Source organism: Phalangium opilio, unplaced genomic scaffold, assembly GCF_054372755.1.
Source record: "Phalangium opilio isolate 3A_F unplaced genomic scaffold, DU_Popi_V2 ptg000009l_1, whole genome shotgun sequence".
NCBI classification, from domain to species: Eukaryota; Metazoa; Arthropoda; class Arachnida; order Opiliones; family Phalangiidae; genus Phalangium; species Phalangium opilio.
The window spans coordinates 1291909-1312495 of record NW_028324146.1 but is presented as its reverse complement, the minus strand read 5'-3'; the positions used below and the strand labels follow the sequence as shown (position 1 = coordinate 1312495).

Below are 20587 nucleotides of genomic sequence, written 5' to 3'. Positions count from 1 at the left end.
TCCCTGGTATACGCGTCTCGAGCTTGTCGCCAGTCTAAACTCTGGGTCTGATAGCGGAGAGAGTGGCACCATCTCACGTGAAAAAAATTTATCTGTGACGTCGAACTACAAGGAAACGTTTTAGCCTTTCATAAAAATAGAATTTCAAATAATTTCATATGAAGCATTTTCAAATGCATATTGCGGCCAAATAACCAGCAGAAATCGGAGAATTAAAAGCTTGATATTTTTGAATTCACAGAAATTAACTGTATCTTTTGTTGTATAAATCAGAGGTTTTTAAAACGAAGCTTTTCATACCCTTTAAGTATGTCGTCCAAGATGTTTTTGACACGCCCCCTACATAACGCGAGTTGTGTGCATGCCTTTAACGAGGCGTGTCACAGGTCCTTTATTTTGTAAACGGGTTTTTCGTCTCCCGGTGGGCGAGGAATTGTGGATTGGCGTGAGTGAAACGCGTGTCGCTTTCGCAGTCACTACTCACTCCGGACTGAGAGAGAAAGGGGAAGACTTTGGTCGATCGAACTCAAATTCCCTTTCTGGAAATTGTTTTAAATAAATCGTCGTGACAACAAATTGCGGTGCGAATAATCTCGGATCAGAATTGAGCTTGGGAAGTCCGAAGTATCATCGAGACATTAACGGGTGGCGTTGATTAACATTTGTGGTCGCAGTCAGTGTACGTGTCGCGGGCCTTGAAATTGTTGGATTAATACTAAAGGAAAAAAAACCTACTCGGAAGGACCAGGGTCCAGGTAGGATCTGTCAAGTTTTGTTTATACTTTACAGAGAGCTAACAACTGGCTAGGCGGAAGAGATAGTCTGACGTCACTCAGCCCCCCTCTGGTTGGCATTTTTGCGCGTAGAATACTGTTTCCAACCGTTAGGGGGGATGAAACTCCGGTAAGAGATAGAAGGGTGTGACGTTTCAGGGTCAGAACTGTTAGCTCCCTATAGAGGAAGGCGTATAGGGTCTTGGCAGTACTACGTCATGCAACGTCAGGCTACCTTCCACTAGTGCTTAAAAACATACCAGGAGGAGGGGCTTATATAGCGTTCCTTCTGTTAAAAAAACATACCATAATGGCGCTGGGGGCGGAGTTAAGCCCGAATTGCCAAGTCCCTATTGTCTTCAGTTATTTTTTTTTCCTTTGAACAAAGCAGAGTCCGGGAGTATTTATCGGCATTGGTATTGCGTAGAGTTTGCATGTTTTCTCCCCACTTGTTAAAGGGGTTTTCCTCCGCGGTCTAACCCGGTTTCTCCTTTCGATCAAAACTTGCAGAGGTTAACGGTAATAGTTAGTATAGGACGCTGTCGGTTAGCTGTGGGGGCCCTATGCATTGTAAAGGGACCCACCTGTAAACAAGCCACAGGCTTAGCGTGGAAATCCCTTCATAGACAAAGCTTAGATTATTATTATTATTATTATTATTATTATTATTAACCAGTCTCATTCCCTGGATTTAGAGATTGAATGCTACCATAAGTTTACAAGTTTTGTTCCATAAGTATGACACTTCCTATACAAGTTCATAATGCAACAGACCCACAGCTCGAGATAACTAGTTCAAGGGAGAACGACGGAAGCGAGAATTGAAGTCGACTACACTCGGTTGTGGCAGAAGTTTATGACTTCTTATCCTGGGAAGTATTGGACTTTAACCATATCCGGAACCATCTCTGTTAGCCAACTTTTTATTAGGTCCGATCACCGCGCCACCTACGGCGCTTCTCTCATTTTGAGCTGGCAGGCTGATCTGCGCGCCAGCAGCGGGCAAGTAACGAAACTTTAAGGTGTGTCCTGTGGTTTGAGGTAACGAATCAGAAACGGTGACAAGAGCAGCTGTTAATAGAGTTTCTTGAAATTCCGGTCAAACTAGTGTGGGGTCCTAGGCCCACGGATTGTAATGGATTTCCATAGAGTTCTAGACAGACGGCTTTTCAACGATTGGCGCTGAAGAAGTTTGGAACACGCCCCACAGTTTGAGTGCCACAGCCTCTCGGCGTGGGATTTTTTTCGGTAGATTAGATAGTTTTCCTAGTGGGAAGGAAACTTTCGACCCTCTTTTACGATTGCCATAGGCAATTTTGACTAGCAGGGATGGATACTATATAAAGCCTTAGTGTCCAATACTTCCCAGGATAAGAAGTTATTAACTTCTGGTTGTGGTTAATTTTGCAGGACTCCCATCTAGGTCCTATTTAGTCTGCATTACTTAGCCCCCTTTGATAGCAGAACCTCACCAGGCGTATGTCGCTTTACCCTGAATCTATGACCTACTTCAATCACTTCATGACAAGCTCCAGTTTGTAACCAGTAACAAACTGAAGTCTTACCACGGTTTTGGTATCCATATTGGTGGATTTCGGCTTTTCTCGGGAATTGAACCTTCCACTATAGAGTAATGTCAGTTCTACGTATGCAAACGTCACACCCTTCTATCTCTTAGCTCAGTGTCATCCCCCCTACCAGGCGCGTACAGTATCCCCTCTTACAAAAGCGCCCCTAGAGGGAGGGATAAACCGTCTACTCCCCTCTCTACCGACACTACTCTATACGGGATTTACGAGAGGTATTTCTGTGGGCGCGGCCTTTAGTTAGTGGCTGACATTCCCTGTCGTCGAACGCGCTCCGTAGCCTTGGCAGAACAATTCTCCGAAAAGGGGGCGGTAACCTCGTAAGTCCCGTATAGGGAACTAACAGTTCTGATCCTGAAACATCACACCCTTCTATCTCTTACTGGAGTTTCATCCCCCCTAACGGCTGGAAACAGTATTCTACGCGCAAAAATGCCAACCAGAGGGGGTCTGCTTGACGTCAGACTATCTCTTCCCCCTAGCCAGTTGTTAGCTCCCTATAAATCAAAAAAATAACACGAATCTTAGCTCCTCCCCCAAAGAAATTAAGCTCTCTATACAGGGTTTTTTCAAAAAGGCAGTGTCATGGTTCTATGGGAAATTAATTTAAGTCAAAAATGTTAAGTGACATTTGACACAAGGGACGCCTCTGCGATCATTGGAGGAGTGCTTAATTTTATGTCTATTGTTTGTCCCATTTCTAAAATAATATTTTGCTTGGAAATAAATTCGTACTTATCGTTGTTACGTTACTCAACCGGAGGAGTAATACCATAAGTTTATCATGCCTCTAAGTAGAGAAATGGCTGCTACTCCTATGACAATAGTGTTTGTCTGGCTCCCTTTAATGAAACCCTATACTCTCTCCGTATCATTTATCACCTCAACTTCAATACAAAATTGTACTGCCTAGCCTTGCGTTTCTTTTATCCCTTTTAGAATGTTCCGGGACTGAAACCGCCTCTATCTCACGAGAGAGAGAGGGATTTTGGGGTTGCTTAAGTAAGATTCGTTCCCCCTTCCCATGCCTGCCTATACGAAACGTAAAAATCTCCTTTATTCCATTGGATGATTTCTTTTCATGAGACCAATTTAGTACTAATCGTCTCGACCGCTTGGTGGCTGCACCGCGACAGAAATTTCAAAATTTTCTCTCTTCGGATCTTAGCGCTATACGAGTTCTGACGTCACAGTAGCCTGCAATATGCCCAGTTGTAACCCATATTTGTGTACTTAGAGGCATGATAAACTTATGGTAATACGGATCGGGATAGAGAGACCGTTATCTCTTTTTTGTTGTTAATTGGCTTAATTAAGTACTCTTAATTAATAGTAGGGGTCCCCGCACGTTGAGGATAATTACAAATTCCTTCCATCGTATAAATGATTACTTTGAAGAAGGTCAAAATATTTTGAAGGCCTGCGAGAAATTAAGAGGAGGGAAGGAGGATGTTCTTTGCAAAGAGAATAACCTTAGGCAGCCGTGATCCATGCGTGGTGAAAACGGGGGTAAATCTACGGTACACCGCGGCGCCTGAGCGCGGCTTTCTCGCGCATAGTTGACGTAGGGGATGACAGAGATAAGGCGAGGAGGTCAATCCCCCCATGCGCAAAGGATGTGCGTCCTAAAACTAAACGTACCGAAAATTGTTTTTTCTACCCCCCCCCCCCTATTTTCCCATTTTTCGGTGGATTTTATAAAGTGCGTTTCTATCTCCCTGTCTCTCTCTCTCTCTCTCTCTCTCTCTCTCTCTCTCTCTCTCTCTCTCTCTCTCTCTCTCTCCCCCCCCCCCTCTTTGTTCTTTGGACCATTTTGAGTCGAAAAGGTTATATGACATTTTGCCACAATGGACATCGTTTTCAAGTTATGATCATTGGTGTGGGGAATTGGCAAAGGGAATGGGGGAATACATTCTTCAATTTACTTACCATTTACACAGTCAGTCATCACTTTGAAAGGAATTAATTTCTAGAAAAGCAACCTTGATATACCAGAAAGCAATACGGGTCCTCAATTTTTTACGTCCCCCCATCCCAGATGGCCTATTAAACATCCGAGTTCTAAAATTAAATTTAGAATGACGGTTAATTTCCTAGTTAATCGCAATTTTATTTCATCGTTACAATAGTTACCGTTATCATTCAGCAGTATAATTTTGTATGGGACAAATCGAGATTAAACTTAATAGACTTAATAATTAATTAGACTTAATAAGATCCGCTTTAGTCTTACCCCGTATTCCGTCTCCCTGTCACTCTCCCTATATATATTTATTAGTTGCTTGAATAGTTAAAAGGGAACTTGTATTGGGAGGGGTGCAGTTCCAAGGTCGACCAGTCCCTCAAAGACTCGGAACTACAGTTTCAAATAAATGGATAGACGCCAAGCTACTATAAAACAGACTAATGGCAGAGCATCCCGGGTTCTTTTACCATAGAGCTTAACCAAAGAGAGTGTAGAAGGGGAGTGGAAAGTGGGGCAAAACCTGTTGCCCTGTTTCAATCGCGCATCTACAGAGGATTTTCCGTTTATGACGTCAAACACGTTGATTGTGGCTGCGTTGAGTAACGCTCAACGGAGGCTCCGTTGAATGCGCATTCGCCACTGAACGATTTTCGGAACTTCCGGTTTGACGTCACGATTGTAAGCGAAGAGGCATCGAAGTCATCGGCAAAAAGAGCCGATTACTACGTTGAGCGACGCAATTTGTGACGTATCAGAAATGTCGGAAACTTATCTCCCTGAAGGATTTCGAGAAGTTAATTTCGGAAATATTTATAAAAATCGGTGTAGCAGCGACTGAATGCGAAAGAATAATGTCTGATAGTATTTTATGAAATTTTTTCGATTATATCTATGAAGCTTAAAAATTTGTTGAGTTTTAAAGCTTAAGCCTTGGCTAAGTTACTGCATGGTCAGAGTTTTTTCTTATTTCGGTTAGCAGGCCCTAGCATATCCATTTCCATGAACAGTAAGCAGACGACACAACGCAAAGTTTGCAAAAAAACCGTTCAGTAGCCTAATACGTCACATGACGTTACGTTGATCAACGGAGCTCAACGCGTTTGGTCTCCGTTGAGCGTTACTGAACGCAGCCTATATATCGTAGGTGACGCGACGGTACAGCAATCAAAATCGAGCTAGCCGGACACGCTCTCCTCTAGTTATATTTAGGAGCAACAGTATTTTAGGCTCGCGTATAGCGGTGGAGTTTGCACTCCTCCCCTTTATTCTCTAACTCTAATCTTCCGAGCTGAGCTAACTAATGGCATTTCACGTTATTTATCCATAGAGCTTATTAGAGTCAAAAGTTGGGGAGTGCAATTACTCTTCACTTCCGAGATATAGCGCACCGTGTTATTTTTCCTTCCAGTTTAATACAGCCAAACGTGCAGGACTGCCGCCCGTAACTTTTATCCATAGAGTTGAATGGAGTGGAAGAGTCGGGCTGCTATTACGTGATCATTAGATAGGTGCACCGCACTTTGGGGGAGGGAGGGGCTGTTCACGCATTGCGGAACCCTAAGAAGCTGTCATGTTTCGTCTTCTAATTTTTCGTGGTAACAAAATGTAACAATTACGCAACAAGTATTCGCCTGCAAATAATGTTACATTCCAAAAACTAATATAGCCAAAGATGAGAGACTTAAGGCCTTTTCAGACGATACAACTTTTGACTGAACTCTTGATGGGTCAAAAAATTTGAGTCAGTAAAAATTGGTCAATGATGAATTTATAATTTGGTGAATGCTGATTCAACTTGTTCAACCAACTTCTGTTGACAGTTCCCAACTAGTGTACTCAACTAAAGTTGACTCATCTAAATGGGTCAATATGTTGCATCGTCTGAATAGGCGTATAGGCTTCTTTCGAAAGTGTTCCAGAACTTTCCTTGTGACGTATATTGTCCTTCTTTTATATTGTTGCTATTCTTAGAAACCTTGAAATGTTATACGGAATTTAAAGTGGAAGTGTCAGTCTTGAGGGGGTTAGGGGGTGAAGCTTCTGGGATTTTCTAGTCCCTGGTCGTACCATGGTACGATTTCCAGACCACGTTACTTTGGGGTTCGAAAAAAATGGGGTAGAATTCGCTAACAGCTTGTTTTGACAGTTCTTGGAAGAATGTTTTGGGTATAGGGGGTTAAAGCGTGGTTTTCACTTGGCGTAGATAACGACTTTTAAGCGACAACTGAGAAAAATCCCTATAGTTACGCTGGACAGAAATTACGTTGAGTGTTAATTGCGATATAAGCTTTCTATTTTTTCGACCGCGTTCAACGTTTAACGCTCTGCGCGAGCCAATCAGCAATAAGCTTGAGTTGTGACGTCATTTTCGACCACGCGTCGAGGACGTCCGCGGTCCGCCATGTTTGTTTTTATTTATTTCGTTCCTAATCGAGTCAGTTACTAGTACGAATCCCTGACAATTCCGAATTTCAATATGCTGAAAGGTTTATTGAAGAGGTTAGGAACAATACAAATCTGTATGATATCGGACACAAATATTACAAAAAAGAAAGACAATATATGGGTCGCAATAGACCCAACTAACAAATAAACAAGTTGGTTTGGTCTCGTATCCATCTAAGGGATAGGATCACGTGACTAACGAAGTTGACTGTAATACCATCTGTCATTGAGCCACGAAAATAAATCTCTTATTTTTCTGATTGGATTAGAGACTGACTCTTGGGGTAAAACAGGTTCTGCGCATGGCAAAATCAAGCCAATCAGGTTCTTTCTTTCTCGCCTCAAAACCCGAGAACGAGATCTGAGCCGTTATAAAAATTCAAAAGATTTGTTGGTTGGGTCTATTGGTGCAACGGTGCATGGGCTACAACACAAAAAACATCTGACGTTTGACGTCTAGCTGCAGAGTAGTTTTTTCGGTCAAGTGAAAACCGTGCTTAAGTTGGGATAGTGAACCTTGCACTTGGAATATGGAGAAAAGGCGGTATAGAGACCACTTTCGATAACTTTCTCCACCACTTTGATCTCCTTTCTTTTATATTGGTACTATTCTTAGAAACACTGAATTTTTTTTAGGAATTGAAAGCGCAAGTGTGTGGTTTTTTAAGTGTCACTGAAACTCTTAATATAGGGATAACAATTAGTAGAGGGGAAGCATGGTAACACACCACCTTTCTCACGAGTCCCAGTTACGCAATTTGATTTTGCAAGTCTTGAAGTAAAACCATGGATAAAGAATGCGCGTGAGCGTGAAATTTGTTTTCACGCTACAGGATAGGCAACTCCCTATCTCGAACGACAGCTTATTCTGTATATACTCTGTTACAACATCGGTTGTCAGCGCGAGCAAAACTAGTTCTCTATGTAACCTTGCTTTGACCGTGCTGTCAAGAGACCAAAAACCAGGATTTGAAATATCCGCGAGTTTTTTTAGCTCGAGTGCATGCACGAGCCTCTAGACCTTAGTTTCAAATACGTGTGAAATTGCCTACATCCAGCCTACTACACGTATTTGAAACTATAAGGCCTGGGGGGGGGCGTGCACTCGAGCTAAAAAAACTGGCGGATATTTTAAATCCTGAAGATCCTGAAGTTTTTTTTTCGTCTCTTGACTGCACGTACTACGTTACATAGAGACAGCTTTACGCGTGCTGACCACGGATGTTGTAACAGAGTATATAGAGAATAAGCTGTCGTTCGAGATAGGGAGTTGCCTATCCTGTAGCTAGAGTGAAAACAAATTTCCTCACGCGCGTTCTTTATCCATGGTAAAACTATCCTTTGAGACGATTTCTCGAAGACGTCATAGACAACAACCGTGAAGAAAAAATACTAAAATGGCGAATACATCTGCATGAAAACAAATAATTTAAAAGAGAGATTCAAGGGGAAAAAAGCCTTAGTTCACGATGGGAGGGAGGGATTTTGTTTCTGCGTTGGGAAAGACTTTGGACGACAGGACAAATATTGATTTCCTTTTCAGAGTTTGCACACACACACGCAATCGGTGTTCTCGGAAGAGAGAGAGAGAGAGTCAGTCTCCGGCTAAATAGCAGAGCCCATTAATTATTCCACAGTTTGTACAAAGGCGGCATGCAGACACGCGTCACTCGTACCTTTGCACCGTATTCACCTATTCTATAGAGGAGGGATTTTTGAGACACGTTCCAAAATACGGTCATTTCGTATATCGTGATTTTTGCAGTTAAAGGGAATGAGAAGCTACGTTTTAAAAACCTCTGATTTATATAGCAAAAGATAGAATTAATTTCTGTGAATTCAAGCTTTTAATTCTCCCATTTCTGCTTATTGCCTTGGCAATATGCATTTGAAAATGCTTCGTACGAAATTATTTGAAATCCACTTTTTATGAAAGGCTAAAACATTTCCCCGTTGGGTGACGTCACATATATATTTTTTCATATGAGATGGTGCCACTCTCTCCGCTATCAGACCTAGAGTTTAGACTGGCGAGAACGAGCGACCCTAAAAAGAATTAAAAGCCAGTTCACTTGGCCAGGGTTAACATTAGATGTAATCGGGCGAGAAGCTCGAGACGCCGCGTATAGGATTCCCGCGCTTTTTCCTCGCGTCATAGTGATGTCATCAAACGGGCGAACAAGCTCGACAAGACAAAATTATTGATATATCGGAACTGAGTTTTCGCGATTCAATTACAATGGATTTTAAAAATAGAAACTTTGGTTCAATTATATTAAAAACTTGATATTTTGAAAGTAGAGACTTGAAAGTGTAACATAATACCACTTTCGTGCTAAAATATGATATGAAATTGAAAATTCGCATACTGTTTAAGGATTTCGTCACTTTGTCACATATTTTGAATACTGGATTTCATCCTTAATTTTGTCTCAAAGATTTCCTGATTTGTCTGAAAGAATTAATTGTCCCTTCTCGTTGTTGTTGGGGACTCAGCCTGATAAATGTCACGTGTCTGCGTGTCCGACGTCGATGTCACGCCATTCTACTACGGTAGACGTATGGTCTATTTCTCTCTGATAATATTTACATATTAAGATAAAAATTGAGCAGGCGAGAACGTGCTTCGTAACTGTTGCCGGAACGTTTCGTTTCAATGTCACCCCCTTTTGCCACTATTCATATCGACCTTCGTTAGCAGGCGCCACTCATTAGACAACCCCAAATTCCACTTAACAAAATTATTATTACTGCTCGAGGGGTCCGACACTCCCAAAAAAGCGTACGGGATTTCGCCAGAGATTTTGTGATTTCCAGAAAGATTTCGTGATTTCGTCAAAGATTTCGTGATTTGACGATTTTGCAAAGATTTTGTGATTTCGGAAAGATTTCGTGATTTCGTCAAAGATTTTGTGATTTCAGAAAGATTTCGTGATTTCGTCAAAGATTTTGTGATTTCGGAAAGATTTCGTGATTTCGTCAAAGATTTTGTGATTTCGGAAAGATTTCGTGATTTGACGATTTTGCAAAGATTTCGTGATTTCGAGAAAGATTTCGTCAAAGATTTCGTGATTTGACGATTTTGCAAAGATTTCGGAATTTCCTCTTTGATTTCGCGATTTCGGCAAAGATTTCTCCTTTGATTTCGCGATTTCGGCAAAGATTTCTCCTTTGATTTCGGGATTTTGCCAATTATTTCGTGATTTCACCAAAGATTTCATGATTTCACCAAAGATTTCGGAATTTCATCTTTGATTCCGTGATTTCTTCAAAGATTTCGTGATTTCTTCAAAGATTTCGTTATTTCTTCAAAGATTTCGCAATTCTGTGTGAAAGATTTCGCGATTTTGCGAGACGCGTACTCTAAACAAAAGCATATGGAAATAAAAACAATAAGTACACTTCGTTGAAACTGGCTCTCGCCATGTAATACGAGAAGCCCTCAGAATAGTGTCGACCCCCTTCCCCCTCTGCCTTCCCGACCGTGGCGCAGGGAGGAACAAGCCGTGAATAGGCTCATTAAGCAGGGGTGCTAGCTCTAGTACCAAAAATTACGTTTGGATCACCAGCATCATGCACTTACTACTTTCTACGAACCTATGACGTGAAGAAGCTCTAACCTGATTGGTTAGTTCCTGTAGGCGGTTGAGGGAACTGCATCTCAGTTTACATGTCTACGGTGAAAGGCATAGAGGGAATTGTTAGTGAAGAGAACTTTTTATTTTTATTCTATACACTTTCGCTATAAAATTCCTCTTGTCCGCTTAGTTCTAAAGTGTCAGTGGGTTTTGAGATTAAATTTTGAGTGATCTTGATCTATATCAAAGCTTTCAATTGGAGGAGGAGATGAGTCCCGTGGCATAATCTAAATTGCCATTTTGGTGGTGGGTTTAAACTAAAGCAAGAATGAAGAGCTCTGAGACCACCCCCAATATGGCTACCAGAACAGCTGCGGTAAGACTTGGGAGGGTGTGACCCTCGTACTACTATCCCATCTGTAAGCAAGCTCTCTATACTAGAATCGTAATTGCGCGTCAATATTAGCAGATGTTTATGACTTCTTATCCTGGGAAGTATTGGACTCTAACCATATCCGGTTCCATCTCTGTTAGCCAACTTCTTATTAGGTACGATCACCGCGCCACCTACGGCATTTCCCTCATTTTGAGTTGGCAGGCTGATTTGCGCGCCAGCAGCGGGCAAGAAACGAAACTTTTAGGTGTGTCCTGTGGTTTGAGGTAACGAATCAGAAACGGTGACAAGAACAGCTGTTTTAATAGACTGCTAGAAATTCCGGTCAAACTAGTGTGGGGTCCTAGGCCCACGGATTGTAATGGATTTCCATAGAGTTCTAGCCAGACGGCTTTTCAACGATTGGCGCTGAAGAAGTTTTGAACACGCCCCACAGTTTGAGTGCCACAGCCTCTCGGCGTGGGATTTTTTTCAGTAGATTAGATAGTTTTCCTAGTGGGGAGGAAACTTTCGACCCTCTTTTACGATTGCGGCCCATAGGCAATTTTGACTTGCAGGGATGGATGCTATATAATGCCTTAGTGTCCAATACTTCCCAGGATAAGAAGTCATCAACTTCTGATATTAGCCCTGGGTTAGCCGAGGCTGAATTAAGTACGCTTAGGCCTACTTCTTCTTCCCTCTATTTGAGTCATGGAATTTTAATATCTGTTTCAGACTAGACAGACGTATATACGAGCACAAATAGCAACGAAATAGGAGATCGAAATGGAAGGGCAACAAGGACCGCCTCCTCCCATGCAGATGCAACCTCCCCCTCAAATGATGGCCGGCCGTAAGTATGCATGCAACCCCGTTTAATAAAAAATGATTACGCTTAATCCGTAATTAGTGTACGGGAACTGAGAGAGATTAGCCCCTCGTTCGACGTCTCGAAAGGCAAATTGTTAGCGATCTCTAGCGCGAGAAATACATTAAGTAATGCGTAAGTTCATAAGATATGTTCCATCCATAAGTTTGTCTCTGGTAACTAATGCAGACTAAATAGGACCTAGATGGAAGTCCTGCAAAATTAATTAACCACCGAGTGTAGTCGACTTCAATTGTCTCGCTTCCGTCGTTCACCTTCTCGAACTAGTTATCTCGAGCTGTAAGTCTCTCAGTAGCATTACGAACTGTATAGGTGGTGTTATACTTATGGAAGGAACATATCACTTATAAACTCATGGCAATGGAGTTGAGAATAACTTTAGGATGGTTTTGCGTCTCTTTCGGATCTGGATTCGGACGAAATTTTTCCATTGAAAAAATAGCTTATCTCTTACCAAATTTTGAAAAATATCCCTGAACATTTTAAGGTGTTTACCACAGCCCACTTCATCATTCACACCTGGGCCATTGCTCAAAGCAATCATGGTTTGATATACCTATCCCTGACCTTTTAGGAAGAATCATTAAATCCCTGACTTATCCAGGTTTACCAGGTTCCGTCCGAACCCTGCATGCGGATATGAGGGATGGGAAGGGTAATCAGAAAAGGGGTCACGGGGAGCTTGGCAGAATTATATTCAGCAATTAGGGCAAATAATCAAATAGCGCTTACGACGATATGATAATAATAACATAGCGCTTCCTAAAAATAAGCGTATACAATTTCAACGCGCAAAGAGCCTTGGATGTTCCTTTCCAACTCCGATTAATAAAGATAATGGACAGATGAAGACACTCACACGTACCCTTAATTTCAAAACATCCATTTCCAAATTAGGAAGTGAAATTAAAAAATAAAATAAAGAGAGAATAAACTGTTGCCGCGTCTTTATCATTCCAAATATTATTTCAACCATCAATTTTGATAATAGACCTAGTATTTGTCAAAACACGGATAGTTGGGGAAATAGACAAATTCGTTAAATTACAAACAGAGCAAACCAAGGTTCACGCAGGGGCGAGGCCAGTAAGCCCCACTTCTCGTATATAAAAACTAGTCCAAACAATTAATAAAATGGTTTTGGACCAGAGGAAGTCCGCTGCTATTTCCCAGACTGTCCATGATAGTGTCAGACCTAAACGGATGATCCGTATTAGGGTCTCGTAAAACCTTGAACGAAAAGCGGCCGATGACTAGCTTTTCCGTCCGTGCTAATTATAAGAGCAATTCGTTTGTTACAAGCAGAGAAACCAATGTTCACACAGGGTCGAGGCCACCATTGGGGTATTCTCCCTCGCGCCAAGGAGCAACAGCAACGCCAGACGAAAGGCCAGACCAGACGAAGTTCGCCCTATAGGTTCACTACACTTGGGAGGCTAACCGAGTCTCGCACTGCCTTTGGTGGAGCTTCTTTTGCGAGAGGGAGAATACCCCAATGGCGACCTCGCCCATGATTGATGGTTTCTTTCTCTATTTGTAATATTCGATTTGGGTTAAATTCGGATGTTTTAAGCGAGTTGACACCAGGAAGAGTCCCCCCTCCCGTCTATGTAGACAATAAACATTAATTACTTTTTAAAGACGCCATTTAACATGTCTATTGCTTTTATATTATTATTATTATTATAAATACAATAGAAATTTTACAAAAATTTTAAAGATTTAACCAGGGATAGATGTAGTTTTAGAAGCAGGAATGGAGCACGGTTAGTATTTACTTCAGTCCGACTCATAGACCACCCAGTATAGAGCCCCTCCCCCCAACACGTAACGAAAGTTTAAATTATCCTATTGGTTCACATAAACTACGTTTTGATGACGATGCTGACGGGGACGGCGAAAAATACGTAATTCCTTTTTACCTCTGTCGCTATGACCCGCCTCTTCTTTCATACCCCCGTCCCAGGGAAAGGGGGTCCGGGACCTTGACGCGCGCCCAGATTACTCTGTTCTCCATTACTCCTTCTAAAATTACATAAATCCCTGATTTAACTTACAAGAACGTTAATTATACCAAAAAGAAATTTCGTCCCTTCAAAACTAAATCTTCAAAATTTCACGCTGCCAAAAGTTGATGTTAACTCCCTATGAAAGTGTACAAAACTAAAAGGTCAGGCCTAACTAATTTCTACACATAATATTTTTGCCGGGCCTAGTTTGAAACTCGAAATTCAAGGGCGTGAACCAAGCTCTTACGTAATTATGACGCGAAAGCGAAAAGAAAATTCTCGCGCATTTCGAATATCAGAATCGGTTTTTGGGTGATGCCGAGTTTTGAAACTATTTCAAAAATTCGTATCTCGGTGAAATGTGAACCGATTTCAACGCAACTTGCCTCATTTTAAAGGAAAAAAATACCCCCTACCTCATAAAATTGGAATTACAAAGTGTATTTTAAATGAAACTCGCCCATTAAGAAACTATGTATTGAAAATACATACTTTTCGGTAAAAATATTTCAAAGACTGACATTCATTCTTGGTCAGTAGCTGTTGTGCTTGGTAAACGTTAATAAAACGTAGCTCGTGGTAAATTATAAAGTTAGTCTATTCAATACATAGCTTTCTAAGGCGTACAAGCCGAGGGGTCGGTCATTCATGAAATCCCGTACGCTACCAGTGAAATCCAACTTAAGAAATCCGAAATCAATGCTGATTTCGAAATCAAATAAAAAATCCGAAATCAGCAACAAAATCACAAAATCAATAAAGAAATCATAAAATCAGTAAAAAAAATCACAAAATCAAGAAAGAAATCATAAAATCAGTAAAACAATGACAAAATCAAGAAAGATCATAAAATCAGTAAAACAATGACAAAATCAAGAAAGAAATCACGAAATCAACATAGAATCACGAAATCAGAAGCGAAATCAGTAAAGAAATCGTGAAATCCATTACAAAATTCACGAAATCCAAAATCCAAAGAAATCACAAAATCCGACGGAATCACGGGAAAAATCTCAAAATTCGATGAAATCCATTGGATTTTATTGAATTCTGAAATCAAACAAAATACGATGAAATCAAATTGGATTTCGAAATCCCGTACACTTTTTCCTTTTGCATTGACTCAGTTCAGTTCTATCTAATCTAACTACAGTAGCAAATTGAGGCCATGTTCGTAGAATCTCATTTGTTTATTCATGCAGTTTTCTAAAGGTTTGTTTCTTCGGCGAGGTCACGCGATTTGTCACTCCGTAACTCGCAAATGTTAGGAGGAGCTTCTAGAAATGAAGGACACCCGAATTCCAATCGATACCTTCCCCATTATAAACTCGACGTTATAAAACAATAGTCAACGTTTCTACGTCAAATATACAGAGAGAAAAAGTGTTGCAACATGGACTTTGCAAGACTAAAGAGGAGCAGCAAAGTGGAAATTATTTTTCGCCACCCGAGCACAGAAATTAGCTTAACAGCAAAAGTTAATAGATAAAAACAGAAAGTAAACTTCGTTTTCATTGTCCAGCCTTTGGCTCCTCTTAAAGTGTTAGTGACATAATTTTCGTCATCCACAAACTTAAAACGGGAAAAAAAATCCTTGAAAAATCTAGTTTATGTTTACTTTTTTATTTGGTTTCGTAGCAATTTATAAAATCGCAATCAAAGTACTGCGTTTGGAAACGGTCTAGTTAAAATCTTGTTTCGTTTGATGACGTAGTAAGGAGAAATTTTCACTCTAGGTGTCGCTCACGTGACGCCTGTTAGTGTCCTCGCATTAAGCCTATTTTATTCAGATTCGCGCGGCATGAGTGGCACTAGTATACTCGGGAGTCTCGGGCGCTCGCGCTTGGCTTTTCCGCGAGATGCCGTGAATGACGTAGCAAGGAGAAAAACCCGTCAAAAATCTTCTCCGCAAATTTGCTTTTGCCCCCTAAATTTCAAGTTTTCGGAGTGTTTTTTCCCTCATATATAAATATTAATCAAGCATATTTTTGGAATCAGAATAGTTTAAACTCTCAGAAAAGTAAGGTTTTCTTTAGGTTTGAGATAATTTTTAAACCACGTCGCTATTCCTTTAACCCCCTACACGAACCAACCAATCAGAAAGAGATTTTCGGAAGCCAAAGGTTTATAGAAAATAGTACTCTGTGGTGGCGATTCAAACGTTAATTTTTGGTACTACTTTATTAGCCTGCACACGGCGTGTTCCCTGGGTGCTACGGTCGTGAAGGTAATCATACGCAGCAGACGGGGGGTGGACCCTATTCTGACAGATGAAGGGAGGTATCTCATATTACACGGCACCAGCAACGTATACTTTTTGTTTTCATCTATGGACTTTTGTTAGGAGGAATATGCTACATTTACTTCACCCCTCCCTCCCTTCCCCCCGATAAATTATTTTTAAACAATGATATACTTGAACCCAATACAAGTTCTAATTTTTAACGTCGTCCGGTGTTTGAAGGAGAGAGGGACGGAGTAGTAACCCTATGTACCCCCACCGAAGTCCTCCCAGCACCCTCAGTGGGCTTTTAGGTAGGGTCGTACCGAGTGGTCGTACGTTCGTTTGATTTCGTCGGACTTTGCCTGGTTTCAGAATTCGGTAAAATCCAACGGTTTTCATCGGATTTTGAAATTTTTAACGTGATTTCGGTGGATTTTGGGATATTTCCTTTGAATTCGTTGGATTTTGAGGTTTTTCCCGTGATTTCGTCGGATTTTACAATTTTTCCCGTGGTTTCGTCGGATTTTGCGATTTTTAACGTGATTTCGGGATATTTCCCTTGAATTCGCTGGATTTTGAGGTTTTTCCCGTGATTTCGTCGGATTTTGTGATTTCTTTTGATTTTGTATTTCGTTAATTTTGTAATGGATTACGCGATTTCTTTACTGATTTTGTGATTTATTTGTTGATCTTGTGATTTCATTACTGATTTTATGATTTATTTGTCGATCTTGTGATTTCATTACTGATTTTATGATTTATTTGTTGATTTTGTGATTTCGTTACTGATTTCGGATTTCGTAAGGTAGCTAGCGTACGGGATTTCATGAATGACCGACCCCTCGGGTCGTACAGTACAGAATCGTAAAGGACGCTCCCCCTGTCTTAAAAATAGAAGCTAGTTCTCATACAAATAGAATGGCACTACGCGGCAGCACTTAACAATCGCCTCTTCCGAAGGGTGGTGGCGTGCGAGAGGTGATACACTGGGAGAGTTACGGTGCATGCCGCATGGGTCGCCCATCATCATTTCCAATCCATCTCATCAAAGAGAATATAGGGGAGGAGTGGAACCTCCCCCGCTCCACAAGCGTAAATGGTTATGTCTCGCCTAAATTATACTAGCGGTACGAGGGAGTTTCCGGCTCAGTAGCGCCACCTACGATATCATTTAATGTCTCAAACGGAAATGCCTCGGTACTGCGCGTTGAAGATGCGCGGTAGAAAAGAGTGACAAGTTTTGCCCCATTTTCCACTCCTCGCTTATATTCTCTTTGATCTCATCTCATTTATCCCGTGCGCGCCTACCGTTAAACAGCGAGTTCCCAGATGAAGTTTCGAATGAGAATGTTAACTTGATATACTAGTGAACGCGAATCTTAATTTCCTCGCTCGTGCTGAACATCCAGTGGAATATTCTGCTCGTTTTCTCGTCCTCTAAAGACAGCGTAAGGTCCATGATAAGACATTAATCAACGTGTACTTTTATTGGGCGAGAAAGAAATAGTTTCTTTCTTTTATGTAATCGGTCAATTCTTTCCTTTGGTGGTGAAACGCGTCCAGAAAACACGTCCGCATTTCTCAAAAGCATTTAAGAAGAAGGATCTTTCAAAACTCATGGGTAGATAAAACCATTTTCCCGCTCTTATCATCTTTTTAAAGGGAGGGTGAAAAGGCTAAATCACGTGATTTTTGTTTTATTTTATCGATTCTTCTATTAATTATAAGACCAATCTGCATAGTGAAAAATTAAAGGAAATACCAGCTCCGAATGATTTTAAGATACAAATTAGTATAAGATTTCGTGGTTAATTTGAAATTAGCACCTCCGACCAATCGCGTAACGCCCTGTCTTTTTGTTAATAAAATTCCCGTGGCACGTTGCTCCGTCTCGAATGAAATTGAGCGCGAAATTTGATAAATTTGGCGCCCGATGTCACAGTTGTGGCGCCAAACATGTAAATTTTTTTAACCAGAAGGCGGGGCGTTACGCGATTGGTCGAAAGTGCTAATGTAAAATTATCCATGAAATTTCCAAAAAATTGTAATTTTAAAATCATTCGGAGTGTTTAACTATGCAGATTGGTCTTAAAATTAGTAGAAGAATCCATAAAAAATTTGTTACCCTATCATCGTGAGTCTCCGACTAAATTAAGAGCCGTACATTTAGTGCCCGGCCAGCTTTTGGGCCAAGTTGGGAATTAGTGACAAGTAATATAAGTTTATAAGTGATACATTCCATAAGTATGACACTTCCTATACTTCGTAACGCTAGAGACTTACAGCTCGAGCTAGTTCAAGGGAGAACGACGGAAGCGAGAATTGAAGTCCAACACTCGGTGGTTAATTTTACAGTCCATGTTCCTAGTTAGTCAGTACTAAGTCTTTGACTGCGCCTGACCAGGCGTGTGTCGCTTTACCCTGAATCTATGACCTACCTCCCTCACTTGATAACAAGCTCCAGTTTGTAACCAGTGACAAACTTATGGCCAACATATCTTATAAACTTATGGTAACATTTATCCATATCCATGTTGCGGGCGACAATAAAACCATACTACTCCATTTAGGGACATGTTTACACCTATTGGTTCCCCCTCCCCTAACCATCCACGTGTTGATTGCTTCTAGCACCATCCAGATAGTTGAAATTTCCAACAAAATTGACACTTTGGGTTTAGTGTTGTAGAAACTTTACGTTACTTTATTTAAATCGTTACTTTGTATTATTATTCCAGAGCCTCAGCTAGTGGTTCAGACGCCATTCTTCGGAGACAATCCTGTTCACACGACGTGTCCCAATTGCCGGCAGTCCGTCGTCACGACCGTCACCAAAGAGAACGGCACCTGCACCTGGATATGGTGCTTCGTCATCTGCCTATGCTGGTAATGAATGAGCACAAGACAGAAACGCGAACCCCCTCCCCTATTAACCAAAGATTTTTTAAAGCGGGTTTATTCTAGCAAGGAGGATGTATAAGGGGGAGGTAAAAAAAATTGAGGCAGATACCATACAGTGGCGCGAAACTTCGTCGCGCAAGCCGTTGGTAAAGGCAGCGTCATGTGATCGTTGTTGGAAACCAGGGATATTCAAAATCATAAACAAGCGAATGAGGCTAGAGCAACATACCCTTAAACGCATGCGCGAGAATGTACCCTCTCTTGCCATGAGGGGGCAGCGGCACAGTACCGTTTTCGGAACGGGGGACTACTTTGTGCATTTTTCTGACTCCGAGTCTCCCCCCCTTATACATTCTCCTTGCACAACGCTTGGTAAACGAGAGTTTTGGCTCCGCCCTTGTGGGCAAGTTCTGATTGGTTCCTCCCATGCAGTGTTGTTCTTGGTAGTACAATTGTACTTTTTTAGCACATTTTAAAGTCTTCAGTACGAAAAGTACATTTTGATGTTTGAAAGTACATTTTCAAATTCAATATTTTAACATTAGCGTCTATGGGACGAAAATTACGCCGCAAGATGGCGCCAAAAGCCTTTCGTGGAGGGGGAAGGAAATTTTAATACCCCCAAAGGGAGAAAAGTACGTTTTCAAAAAGCCTCCCATTGGGTAGTACGTTTTACTATTGGGCAAAGTACGTTCCCAAAAATCTAAGGAACAACACGGCAAGGTAAAATTGGTGTGTTGAAGATTAGCCAGCGTGTTAGGGGTACCACAGGGGCACACATTTGATTATTAAACTTTACCAAACATAAACTCAAACCAAACCTATTTGAGCCTCTTTTCTTACCGACCTCTATGAGGAAGATTGACGTTTGTCTAACAGTCCTAACAGACCCATTGACAAAAACCTTATCAAGGCTAAACATAACCCAAACTTGACCTAAACTAACACGCCAGAAATACATCAATTGGGGGGGGGGGGGGGTCACAATTACTTGGTGTTAGAAAATAATTGTTTATTGACAATTTCAGTTTCCCTTGTTTCTTCATTCCATTCGTGACGGATTGTGCCAAGGACTTTATTCACACTTGTCCAGGATGTGGATCCGTCATTGGAGTCAAGAAAGCTTAACGCTTCTACATTACTCAACCTTCACTAAACAACAAGCCTTCGTTTGCGTCCTCAATTGCGCCTCAGTGTCTTTTCAACAACTTTTCGTACCAAAAGCAAAGAAGAACAAACAGAAAGTGAACATTGCTCTGCTGGGGTGGTTAATGAAACTGCCTCAATTCCTTCATTGTATTCCCAGTTATATTAAGCGTATGACGACCACCAACCCTCAAGGTCTTAATCTCTTTAGCTTATTTATATTGACCAATTAGCTCTCTGCTTTAATATTACCAGATAACTTTTGTTAATTACTCCTGATAATAGACAATTCAGTTCATTTGAATCATTTAGAAACGATGTTTTCTTAAAGCATAGCGCGACTCCTGTGGATCCGCTACAAGTTGACTTTCCTTACAAACTCCAGTTTTGGCTTGGCAAAGCTAGAGGCATTTGTGGGCGGGATTTATACGTGCATGTATAAATCCCGCCCACTAACCTTTGCCAAGCCAAACCCGGAGTTCAGGAGGAAAGTCACCTTGCAGGGGATCCACTGGAGCCGCGCTATGCTTTTGGAGATTATCATAGATTTCAAAGTGACAATCAAACTTGGTAGGTAAATGTACTTCGGTTTGCCCATGTACTCTCCCTATTATTCATCCGTCTCCCCCCTTCACACGTTCAGTAAATACGCTCGTTATTTGGTCACACGCCACTCGCTCACGCTTTTGCTGCA

The 20587-nt window shown here is 41.2% G+C and overlaps 1 protein-coding gene across 4 annotated transcripts; it reads left to right on the top strand.

Annotated features, from left to right (window-relative positions):
- The first annotated feature begins 596 nt into the window (after positions 1 to 596).
- LOC149713043 (lipopolysaccharide-induced tumor necrosis factor-alpha factor homolog) lies at positions 597 to 20418 on the top strand. Of its 4 annotated transcripts, none has more exons than XM_089845157.1 (4): positions 597 to 755; positions 11460 to 11577; positions 18585 to 18732; positions 19776 to 20008. In XM_089845157.1, exons 2-4 carry the CDS (start codon positions 11511 to 11513, stop codon positions 19873 to 19875), a joined length of 315 nt encoding a protein of 104 aa, XP_089701283.1. In that variant the 5' UTR covers positions 597 to 755; positions 11460 to 11510; the 3' UTR covers positions 19876 to 20008. The 4 variants fall into 4 exon arrangements, with proteins under 4 accessions (XP_089701283.1, XP_089701284.1, XP_089701282.1 ...); XM_089845158.1 differs by having other exon boundaries at positions 613 to 755; positions 11465 to 11577; XM_089845160.1 differs by lacking the exon at positions 597 to 755 and adding an exon at positions 10587 to 10724.
- The last annotated feature ends 169 nt before the right edge of the window (positions 20419 to 20587 follow it).

Excerpts from the sequence above, each read along its gene's own strand:
- LOC149713043 (XM_089845156.1), top strand. The coding sequence starts at position 18,706 with ATGGTGCTTCGTCATCTGCCTATGCTG. Across the intron at positions 18,733-19,775 it reads TTCGTCATCTGCCTATGCTG|TTTCCCTTGTTTCTTCATTC; the intron begins GTAATGAATGAG and ends TGACAATTTCAG.